Below are 11,963 nucleotides of genomic sequence, written 5' to 3'. Positions count from 1 at the left end.
TCCTCATTTTTGAGAAACCACCCACATAGCTGCTGTCCTTCCAGGAAAGCTTTGCCTTTTCTTCTCTCTCTCTCCTTTTTTTTTTTTAGACAGAGTCTCATTCTTTTGCTCAGGCTACAGTACAGTGATGCAATCATAGCTCACTGTAACCACGAACTCCTGGGCTCAAGGGATCCCCCTGCTTAGGCCTCCTGAAGTGCTGGGATTACAGATGTGAGCCACGGCACCCAGCCCTTTCTGTCTCTTTTTAAACTAAAGCACAGGATAGACCCTTGGACTAAATCATCTCTAAAATTCCTTGCAGCTTTGCTATTTTGTGATCCTGAGTCTCTTTCATGGTCCGCTCAACTCCTCTGCTCAGATTCATTACCAGGTGATAATGAACAGTCCCTCCCTCAGGGAGTTGCTCTGAAGATTGCACGTCACAGCGCATGTGAGGTGCCTAACAACATTCCTGGCACATGGAAAATGCTCAATCCAGGAATAGCTAATAATTATGATGAAAAAATAAAATAAAATGGGCAATGCACACTCCAATCCCTCCCTCATCTTTTTGTTTAATACCTTTTTTTATTTTTAAAAATAGAGATAGGGTTTCACTATATTGCCCAGGCTGATCTCAAACTCCTGAGCTCAAGCGATCCTCCCAGCTTGGCCTCCCAAACTGCTGAGATTATAGCCATGAGTCACTGCACCCGGCCCCTCCCTCATCCTGATGGAGCCTTCACTAGCTGTCTGAGCTCTAAATGTACAGTTCCATAGTCTTATCCCCCAGTACCCTTGCTTTACCCCTGAACTCACTCTTCAAGTTTCCCTCTCTCTAGAGCACCAGTGTTTTGGCTTCTGCTGGGATGCCCCTCCACTGCAGTGGGCTGTGAAATTCTCTGCAAGGTTCTCTGCATAGAACTTGCACTCAATTAGCAGGGCATGGTGGTGGCCGCCTGTAATCCTAGCTACTTGGGAGGCTGAGGCCAGAGCATCGTTTGAACCTGGGAGGCGGAGGTTGCAGTGAGCAGAGATGGCGCCACTGCATTCCAGCCTGGGCGACGGAGCGAGAACAAAACAAAGAAACAAACAAAAAAACACAGACACACACAACACATAAAACACTAACTCAAAACATATTATTTAGTGTCTATTACTGCCTTAGGGATACAGGAGAAGGAGGGTGAAAGGAGATGCAACAGTACTCTAAATCAGCTGTCCCCAATCTTTTTGGCACCAGGGACCAGTTTCATGGAAGACAATTTTTCCACAGACTGGGGGCAGGGTGGTTTCAAGATGATCCCAGCTCATTACATTTAGTGTGCACTTTATTTCTATTATTATTACAATACACAATGAAATAATTATATAACTCACCATAATGTAGAGTCAGTGGGAGCCCTGAGCTTGTTTTCCTGCAACTAGATGGTCCCATCTAGGAGTGATGGGAGATAGCGACAGATCATCAGGCATTAGATTCTCAAAAGGAGACCACAACCCAGATTCCTCACATGCACAGTTCACAGTAGGGTTCATACTCCTACGAAAATCTAATACCAGCTGGGTGCAGTGGCTCACACCTGTAATCCCAGCACTTTGGGAGGCCGAGGTGGGCAGATCATGAGGTCAAGAGATTGAGACCATGCTGGTCAACATGGTGAAACCCTGTCTCTACTACAAATACAAAAATTAGCTGGACATGGTAGCACGTGCCTATAGTCCCCGCTACTCGGGAGGCTGAGGCAGGAGAATCACTTGAATCCGGGAGGCAGAGGTTGCAGTGAGCGGAGATCATGCCACTGCACTCCAGCCTGGTGACAGAGCGAGAATCCGTCTCAAAAAAAAAAAAAAAAAAAATCTAATGCCACCACTGATCTGACAGGAGGCAGGGCCCAGGTGGTAATGTGAGCGATGGGGAGTGGCTGTAAATCCAGATGAAATTTTGCTTGCTTACCCGCCACTCACCTCCCACTGTGCGGCCCAGTTCCTAACATGCCACAAACCTGTACCTATCCATGGCCCAGGGGTTGGGAATCCCTTCTCTAAATAGTTTCAACCTCAGGAAATGTATATTCTGTGGTAGATATCAGACTTATACACTCGAAATAGAAACGAATACAGCCCTGACTCTGACTGCCAAAATATTAAATGGAAGAGAAGTGACCAAAGTGAGCTAGAATTACCCAGGAAATCTTTATGGAAGAAATTATATTCCAAAAGAGCTTTAACAAATTTCAAAAGAGCTTTAATAAATTTAAAAAGGGAGTCAGAGTCTTTTTTTTTTTTTTTTTTTTTTTTTTACAGCTTGCTTTCTAATAAGCCAAATGTACCAGCTTCTTTGTTTTTCAACGGATTGGTGTGTCCATTTAATACAAGAAAATGGAAACTGAACAGCCAGAGGAAACCTTCCCTAACACCGAAATCAACAGTGACTCTGGTAAACATCCTGCAGAAGACATGAAAGAGGAAAAAGCATTTAAAGATCTAGAAACACTGATGAGATGGTTGAATTAGGCATTCTGCTTCAGAGCAGAATGCTGGGGCAGTGACTGGAAAAGGAAGCAAGAATATGAAGTTTCTCCGTACAGACCACAATGCCAATGTTTTAGTCCCAGACAGCAGTGGCCCCGAGCAGCATGCCCCAACAGTTTATGCCTCACTGCCTGATTAGAAAAAGAGAAATGTATTTTATTACCTACCTTTTATATAATTAAGTAGTATCTCCTTTAGATGGTAGAAAAAATTTTTAGAAGATTTTGAATAGGTGGCAAGGATAATAACGTAAGCTTTATTAAATATTTTTAATTACAGGCATTCTCTCTTATTCTGGTCATTTAAACAAAACAATCAGAAGTTGAAGAAAGAGGGAAAAAAGAGAACAAAAAGTAGTTTTAGTTTAGTCTTAGTTGCAGCTCTTCATTCCACTCTCCTCATTAAGCCTTGCCAGACCTGCGGTTTGCAGAGCCAGGATGAATTACATATATGCTCACCTTTTATGTTGCATCATTATGAGCCAAATATAAGCAGCAAATCATCAAATGCTTACCTGTATAAAGTACATTACTTCAAGAATCCTGAAAGTCAGCTCGTGGTGGTGTCATTTCTGAGGGGCAGAGGCAGAATCTATCCCAAAACTTACTCTTGTTTTTTAGGTCACTTTTCAGAGGAAGGAGTGAGTTAGTAGTTACCAATACACAGTGCCACCAGATTACACAGTTGCCCTGGCAAGAGTCTCTCCAAATGGTTTTATTCTCTAGTAGTTATAGAAAAATCAAAATTTATCAAAGTGCATACAGTATATATCTGTGCTCTGATTTAAGCTGCCTCAAATTCTTTCCTCAGAATAAAAGGGTACTAAGTAAGAAAAACACTTGAGTGAAATGTATCTGCTGTCAATTTTTATTTTGATTTAATTTTATTTTTTCAACATGTAAAACATGAATGTTTCCAAAGCCAAAATTAGATTCTAAGGTACATTCAGAGAAATCATTCTTCCATCCCAACTCCAACCTGTTCTCTTCCTTCTCTCATAAACATTTAATTAATTTTTGGCTTATCCTACTACTGTGTCTTTTCACAAATATAACCAAATTCACACACACACACACACACACACACACCCATATTCATATTTCTCTCCCTTTTTGCCCCCAAAATAGCATAATACCATTTTATGGTTTGGCACCTTGCTTTTCTCACTTAACAAAATATTCTACAGATTATTCCATATCAGTATATAGAATTCTTCCCCATTCCTTTTTACAGCACACATTTTGAAGCATCTGTGTGGTCCCTTTAAAAATATTATTAAGGAAGTCATTAAAAGTGATAACTATAAATCTTGGCAGAATTTAGCTAGCTAATTCTAGCTTATCTACAGCAAATGACAGTTTCAGGATCATTTACCCATTCCCCTCACCTCCTAACTCCACTTCTGGCATGTGCTGAGAGTACAGAAACTGACTAATAATTAGCCCAGGCAAATTACACCTAGGCTTTGGGCTGGAATAGCAAAAGTAAAACTTAACAACCGGGACGAAGCAAATAACTTCTCTTTTTGCTCTCTTGGAATCTGGCAACTGGGCAGAAATCATGACTTTATCAATAGGATGATGTTTACATGAACACAATTAAATAGGCTGAAATCGTAGACTTCCCCTTATCACATTCCCAACGAGCCATGGAGCAAAATTACTCGTGGCCCAAATATAGAACTGTGAGGCTTAAATCTACACCTCGTCTACCCTGTATTGGAGATTTGTGACTCAAAACTAGACACCAATCTCTAGGACTAAGCCTTCCATCAAAGTTGTTAAATAAGTTGGCTATACTAAATATATGACATAGGATAATTGCATGGAATCAATGAAGATAACCCTGTTGGGTCAAGCTTACACAAATCAATATGGCATCTGCTCCCAAACCATGTTCACTGCTACAATCCCAACTTGACATCATTGGATTCCTCAAGTCAAGGAGGTCTGAGTTGCAGAGTTCTAGAACTGGATAAGCTTAAACGTGATCTTTTATTTTGCCCTTTGCTGCAGATGTTCCTTGGTGAGGGGTTGATGGGGGGTTACTTGAATCCATTCATTTAAGATCAATTTCAGAAAAAAAGGTAAATTAGACATGTATGTAACTTTTAGTCTTTCTTTCTGCATTAGCTCCTTTAAAAAATTAGAGTTAATAATTTTAGGCACCAAAATGATATTGCTGGTCATTTAAGAAATTGTTTTGCAAAGAGTAACTTTTTCCATGCTCTGAACTCAGTGCTACCTTGCACTTCCAATAAAGTTTTATAATTTTTTTAAACTTTTAAAAAATAAACTTATATATGCCCATTGCATTAAACACAGAAAAGTATACCCAGGAAGGAATAATCAGCCATATTCATACCACTCAGCAATAACTATCCACTGTGAATAGTTGAGCATATTTTCTTCCAGCATGGTTTTTCTACATGTATTTTTTTCTTACACTATTGAGTGTAGTTTGTAAATCTTATAATGATTTTTGACCAAAAGTCGTCAAGTCTAAGACTTTATAAATAGAAGATAAAGCTGTACCTTCCAAAAGAAAACACCCAATGACTTGGGGATGTCTTTTTGGCTTCTGGGTAATTAAAAAAAAATTTCCTACTCATTCTCATCACTTACATTCTGAAGTTATCTTTTCAAACAACAAAGTTTAAAAAGAGAGCCTGGGTGCAGTGGCTCACACCTGTAATCCCAGAATTTTGGGAGGCCAAGGTGGGTGGCTCACCTAAGGTCAGGAGTTCAAGACCAGCCTGGCCAACATGGTGAAACCCCGTCTGTACTAAAAATACAAAAAACTAGCCAGGTGTGGTAGTGCACACCTGTAATCCCAGCTACCTGGGAGGCTGAGGCAGGAGAATCGCTTGAATCTGGGAGGTGGAGGTTGCAGCGAGCTCAGATCACGCCATTGCACTCCAGCCTGGGTCCAGTGACAAGAGCGAAACTCCACCTCAAAAATAAAATAAAATAAATTAGATAAATAAATAAAAAGAGAGAGGGAGAAGGCAACATTTCGCGTTTGGGTCAAGATGGCTGGCAGGCTGGCTACCGCAGCATCAGACAGGTAGCTGGATGGTATTTGAAAATGGTATGACAATGCTGCAGGATTCGAGAAACTAAAGTAAACGTGAGATGAGACGATATATGAGGATGAAGATGTAAAGGAAGCCATAAGACGGCTTTCTAACGGCAGGATGTTTCGCATTAGAACACTGGACCTATGAGACAGCAGATCTTGCCTTAACAGCAGCGGACCAAACATGAAGAGGATAAATTCTACCATGAGCCATATCTGAAAGCGCTTATTTGGGAAAGAAAAGAATGAGAAGAATGGTCAAAGAAGTCATCATATATTTGAAGTCCGTGGATGCAGCTGTCCTCCAAGTATTTTTATGAAAATGGTTAAACCTGAAACATATAATTTAAGAATTATTTGGTCTGCCAATGTTTCACTTTAAATAAGTCTATTGTAATCATTAAAAATAAAAATAAAAAATAAAGAGGAGCCCAAAACTCTCTTTGAAATCTGTTTCAGATTTTGACTGTGACAGAAAAAATAATGAAATGCCTCATTAGTTTCCATGTTGCCACAGTGTTACTGAAATTCATAGGCCTTTAAAATCTAAAAAGGGCTCTTTGCCATAATCAGAGATGACACTTCCAAATCACTCATTTAAAAAACGCACTTTTAGAACACTCAAACAAGGATGATGACCTTTCATTGATCCACTGGAATTTTCTCATCATTCCCCTAAAGACCAAAGGTGTGCATTCACATCAGGCAGCCGGGGCTGTGGCGGTCCTTGTCCCGAGACCAATAAAAGCAAACTGGACTTGATGGAGATCGATCTAGGACCTCATCAATCCCACATTCTAGACAAAGGTCAGTGTAATTCGATTGCTCTAAGTAAAATGAGCCCATGAAACCTAGAATAACAGAATGATAAACCATGAGGTGATATTTGTTTTGGGAAAAAAGAAACCTCTTTCCCAGAGAATTCCTTTAAATAACAAGCTCCCTTTTTGTATATTTAAGTTAAATTCAAATATATTAAAACACACCTTTCAGGAACTTGCTCCTGAAGACAGTCCTGTCCACATGAACCTCCTGTTTTGCTGGGAAATCTTTTAAATACAGTATTGCTATTTGACACATTTAACAATAAATACTTACCAAAGTTTAATTTTAATCATAGGGAATGTAATTTGAGGTTACATCAGAGCTACAAGGTAAATTAGCTTCCTATTTTTCAAAGCCTGCTCAAATTGTGTGGAATTTCAAAAAAGTATTTTAAAAGGATGTAAAATATGGAAATATTTATTTATTTATTTATTATTTTTTGAGAGGGAGTCTCACTCTGTCACCCAGGCTGGAGTGCCATGGGTGACGCTGCAACCTCCGTCTTCCGGGTTCAAACCATTCTCCTGCCTTAGCCTCTTGAGTAGCTGGGGCTACCGGTGCCCACCACTCACGCCCGGCCTATGGAAACATTTAACACTTTCAAAGTAGTTGGGAAATACCTGAACCCAGGATATTGAGGTCTCAAGCTCACTATTTACAAAAGCTTTACAAAGCTAAATTGTGAGTTAATCGGTTCATTCTAGGTACAAGATACTTTACTTTTAATAATAAATTACTTTACTTCGTTATATTTATTAAATGCAGAGATGTGTGTGAGAGTTGGTACAAAATAGTAAGACCACGATAGGCTACATACTATGCCAGGCCCACTACAAAATGAAAACGCAGAGACCCTTGTTCAAATTCAAGAGTGCAACAGCAGCGCGTTAGTCCTTTTAAGTGCGGGCCCTCTGTGACTGCACAGATGGCACGCCCGTGAAGCCAGCCCTGCCCAGAGTCCCTTTTCATTCACTGGGTCCTCCTCCCTCGCGTCACAGTCCTGGGGTGCGGGGATGGATGCTGGCGTTGCTGTCACACTGCCGAGCTTTAGGTCAAACTCTCAGTACCGCGACTAGTTACCCTGAAATCACTGGGGCCCGGTATTACAAAACAGAACACACTTTCCTCTTTCTTCCCCTTTATTTAAAAGAGATGATAGGCTTTACGAGTTATTTTTAATAGCAATTTTTTACAATGAAAAGAATTCGGGCGTACTGTTTGCAAATTGCAGCAGACAGGTCTGAGCGCCCCAGAAGGCGACCGGCCCCAGCCTGGGAGCCTGCGGGGACCACTCCCTGCTGCCCTGGCGCATGTCCTCCAGGGACACGGGCCACTGTTGCCCCTGGAAACCCTGGGGGACAGGCTCCCTCCTGGACGACCTTTCCACGTTTCTTTCGCCCCCCCGGAGCGGCACCTCCATACCTCCCGGGCCGCTAGTCCCCCGAAGCAGGCCCCAGCCCCGGCGCAAGCTGCCTCCTCCGCAGTCCCCGCCTGCCGCCAGCCCGGCCACCGCCGGACTGCGCCCTTCCCAGCCCCGCGCCCCGCTCCCCAGCCCTCCTCGCGCGTCCGAGCCCACGTCGCTTGCCCCGGCTGGCAAGTCTTCCAGACGGCCGGGCCCTCCCGGCACAGCGCGGGAACCCCGGCCCCCGCCCCACGGGACGCGGGCTACAGGGCCCGGCCGGCGAGCCAGGGCACCCCGGGGTCTCCAGGCGGCCCACCGCCCTCGCCCCCCACCGGCGTCCCCAAGCCCCCAGACCGTCCCCGCCGCGCCCTCAGCGCCGCCGCCCCCGGGCCGGCCGAGGCTCCGCGGCGAGTCCCGCCCAGCGCCCCGGAGGCGCCAGCCCCACGGCCCGAGCGTGCGCAGCGCCCCCGGCGGCCGCGCCAAGCGCAGGCGACGGCACAGGAAAGGAGGCCGCGGCGCGCCCGGCCCGGCCCCCTCCCCAGCCCGCCCCCGGGGCCGCTGGCGGTGTCCGCGCCTCCGCTCCCGCCCCTGATTTCCTCCGGGCGGCGGCGGCGGCGGCGGCGCCTCGTGCGCGCGGTTATTTATTTCCGGGCCCCAGAGCGCTTATAATGGAGCCGCTGTCAGCAGAACCTTCTGCCGCCGCCGTCCCTCCTCTTTTTTTTCCCGGCAGATCTTTGTTGTGTGGGAGGGCAGCAGGGATGGACTTGAGCTTGCGGATCCCCTGCTAGAGCAGCCGCTCTCGGAGAAGGCGCCGCAGCCGCGAGGAGGAGCCGCCGCCGCCGCGCCCGAGGCCCCGCCGCCCGCGGCCTCTGTCGGCCCGCGCCCCGCTCGCCCCGTCGCCCCTCGCCTCCCCGCAGAGTCCCCTCGCGGCAGCAGATGTGTGTGGGGTCAGCCCACGGCGGGGACTATGGTGAAATTCCCGGCGCTCACGCACTACTGGCCCCTGATCCGGTTCTTGGTGCCCCTGGGCATCACCAACATAGCCATCGACTTCGGGGAGCAGGTAAGCCCCGGCCCCGCGCCCCACGCCCGCTCGCCCTGCCTTGGCCTTACACGCCCGGACACGGGGGCGGAGGGGAGTCACCTGCTCCTAGTCCCTCTTTATCCTGAAACATTTGGTCGGGTGTGCAGCTTGTCAAGGGTGACTTTTCCAGCACCCCATTCCCTCCCTCCCTCCCCTCAATTATTCAGCAGACTTTTCCAGCCCTCTCTGGAAAATGTTAAAAAGACTGGATGGTGTGAAGCTTCACCTATGGAAGGGTTTTTAGTGCACGGCAGTATTATGTAATTTGCGATTATGTAAACCTCAGCTCTAATTAAAATGTAGTTTCTAGTAGCTTAAGTGCTGGGTTTTTATTTACCCATGGCTGGTGGTAATGGTGACGGTGGGGAGATCTGTTTTATAATGCGTCCAAGTTGATTTCCCAGGTACTTCCATTTTTAAACATTTGTTTCGTAGTCCAGGTAAGGATTAGGGGTATCCCGAATGTGTCCTGATAAGCCGGTCTTGACCATTTATTTCTAGTTTGGGATTTCTTTTTTTTCCTTTTCCTTTTCTTTTTTTCTTTCTTTCTTTCTTTCTCTTTTTTTTTTTTTTTTTTCATGGACCACTAAAGAAGGGGAGCACATTTTTGTTTGGGGTCGCCTTCTCGTCCTTGTTTCTTTTCACGTTTTCTCCATGTGGCGTCATTGAAAATCTAGCGCTGCAAGCTCTCCAGCGATGGGGCATTGGCACCCTGCACTTTGCATGTGGGGACCGTTTTGGCAGGGCCACCAGCGGGATGCAGCAGCGTTCTAAGGCCGGGGAGAGGATTTGGTGATGGGGAGGCAGTGACATGCCACCCTGATGGGCAGGTGTCCCAAGTGGCCAGAGCGTGTGACGAGCGGCACTCCTGTATTGTGGTACTGTCTTTCTTCTTTCCTTTTAAGTCAAGAGACTTAAACGGATATTTATCTAGAATATGCACCTATTTTGATGCAGTACTCATTGTAAAAGTAAAACAGCTTTCAGGAGGCAGTTACAAATCGGAGATTTGTGTGACTCCTTCGTTTGACGAATATCTGTTTGGATTTGTCTTTCTGTGCTCAAAACTTTTGAATAATTGCAACTCTGTAAGCTCTCTAATATGTAGCCCACATTGTAAGCTACTTTTTACTTTGAATTTTGTTGGTGATAGGTGTTCACAATATGGCATATTCTCTAGAGACCTTTGTTTACCGCGCCAACCAATGTCCTTTGATAAAAATCTTGTCTCTTCCGTTGCCACTGTGCCCTGCCAGTGCCTCACAAGGGTACCCCAAGGGCTTCTTCTTCCCTGCTCCACCCTGTACCCGCCCACCTTCCCTTCTTTCTATAGTAACTGGTGACTTTGAACACTTCCTACAATCCGTAGAAAAGCTTTTAGACACGAATTTACTACATTGCCCATTTTAGATGAGTCAAATGCTGTATATTCACTCGAGCCTTTCCTATTTTAAGGCTTACCTTCTTGGAGCTGCCCCAAAGGTTGTCAGAAAGCCCAGGCTGCTCATCTGAACTGGTGTGTGTTTGTGTGCATGTAAGAATCATATCGAGATAACTAGTGGAAATAAGAGTAGTCTGTGTCATCATTAAACCACCTGACGCATACCACAATATTGCCTCCCTTTTGCCTTGATTTAATGAAAGGCTGACATAACTAGGTTTGATTTTAGTATAAGAAAAAGAATCTCCTGAAGTCACAAAAGGGAGGTTAAACATAAGAGATAACTATCCAGATGGTTTATCCTCGCAGGTCTAGTAATTCTAACTCATCCTTAAAACATTGCTAACCTGATTATCATGGCTGATGTAAGCAAAGTACTTAATGGAGTTGTGTTTTTGCAGAGAAGCAAAATGTTATCAACAAGTGTCATTTGAGGTCCTTTTCCCAAAAACACCAGAGTATGAGGTTATAGGCTGCCTGGAGGGCGGAGATATTTTATCACAGAGTTAAGGGTGGAGAAATGGGGGGAAGAAATTGATAGGTTTTCCAAACCTTGCTTTGCCTTCTGGTGTCAGATGATAATTGTTTTTGCAAAATGCTGCAGGGTGAGAGAGAGTGAGACTGACTTACTCTTTCTCAGCATTAAACTGGAGGGAAAGAATTACAGTGGGAGCTGAAGAGTGGCCTGGTATGTGTGGGTGATGAATAGAAGAACATTTTACCCCAATTCTTCTGAAGCACAGTAAAGAGGAGGAGAAATGAACCAGTTTGCAAAAGTGAGTCTACGTTAGCTGAAAATATGCAGCCCTTGAGTTTATATGGAGTTCTAGACAGATGGACACATGTAGGTACTGCCGCTGAGTAGGCAGGTGTATTACACCTTGCTGGGAGTGAATGATGGCTTATTTGTCAGCGATTTACAAATCCTAAGATGGAGAGGTAGCACGGGAGTACAAAGGCCAATGCAGCCTCAGGTTCACGTGCTTTTGAGATGATTAAGAAATGCAAAGTTAGGCTGGGCAAGGTGGCTCATGCCTATGATCGTAGCACTTGGGGAGGACAATCCTAGCACTTTGGGAGGCTTAGGCTAGAGGATTGCTTAGGCTAAGGTGGGAGGATCGCTTGAGCTCAGGAGTTCAAAACCAGCCTGGGCAACATAGTGAAACCTCGTCTCTATTAAAAAAAAAAAAAAAAAAAAAAAAAAAGGCCAGGCGCTATAGCTCACACCTGTAATCCCGGCACTTTGGGAGGTGAGGTGGATGGATCACTTGAGGTCAGCAGTTCGAGACCAGCCTGGCCAACATGATGAAATTCTATCTCTACTAAAAAATACAAACAAACAAAAAATTAGCCAGGCATGATATTGCATGCCTGTAATCCTAGCTACTCAGGAGGCTGAGGTGGGAGAATTGCATTGAACCCCAGGAGGCAGGGGTTGCAGTAAGCCAAGACTGTACCACTGCACCCTCTAGCCTGGGCGACAGAGCAAGACTCCGTCTAAAAGAAAAAAAAAAAAAAAAGAAACGCAAAATTAAAAAATAAAACCTCTCATGAGCTTTTAAGTTCCTGGCTTGTCAAGAACAAAACAATAGCAAAATTATGTTAAATGTTTCTTA

At 44.8% G+C, this 11,963-nt stretch overlaps 1 protein-coding gene and 1 pseudogene across 1 annotated transcript in view; both read left to right on the top strand.

Moving 5' to 3' along the window:
* The first annotated feature begins 5,548 nt into the window (after window positions 1-5,548).
* Window positions 5,549-5,877, top strand: LOC134810142 (cytochrome b-c1 complex subunit 7-like; annotated as a pseudogene).
* Window positions 5,878-8,362: 2,485 nt separating this feature from the next.
* Window positions 8,363-11,963, top strand: part of ANKH (ANKH inorganic pyrophosphate transport regulator) — a 161,532-nt gene continuing 157,931 nt past the window's right edge. Inside the window, exon 1 of the mRNA XM_003310630.6 lies at window positions 8,363-8,885. Within this exon, the coding sequence (XP_003310678.1) occupies window positions 8,790-8,885 (96 nt within the window). The 5' untranslated portion in view covers window positions 8,363-8,789. The remainder of the gene's footprint in view (window positions 8,886-11,963) is intronic.

The sequence above is a fragment of the Pan troglodytes genome, chromosome 4 (assembly GCF_028858775.2).
Source record: "Pan troglodytes isolate AG18354 chromosome 4, NHGRI_mPanTro3-v2.0_pri, whole genome shotgun sequence".
Classification (NCBI taxonomy): domain Eukaryota; kingdom Metazoa; phylum Chordata; class Mammalia; order Primates; family Hominidae; genus Pan; species Pan troglodytes.
Note: the sequence above shows the minus strand (reverse complement) of the source record. Positions and strands in the feature narration are given on the sequence as shown.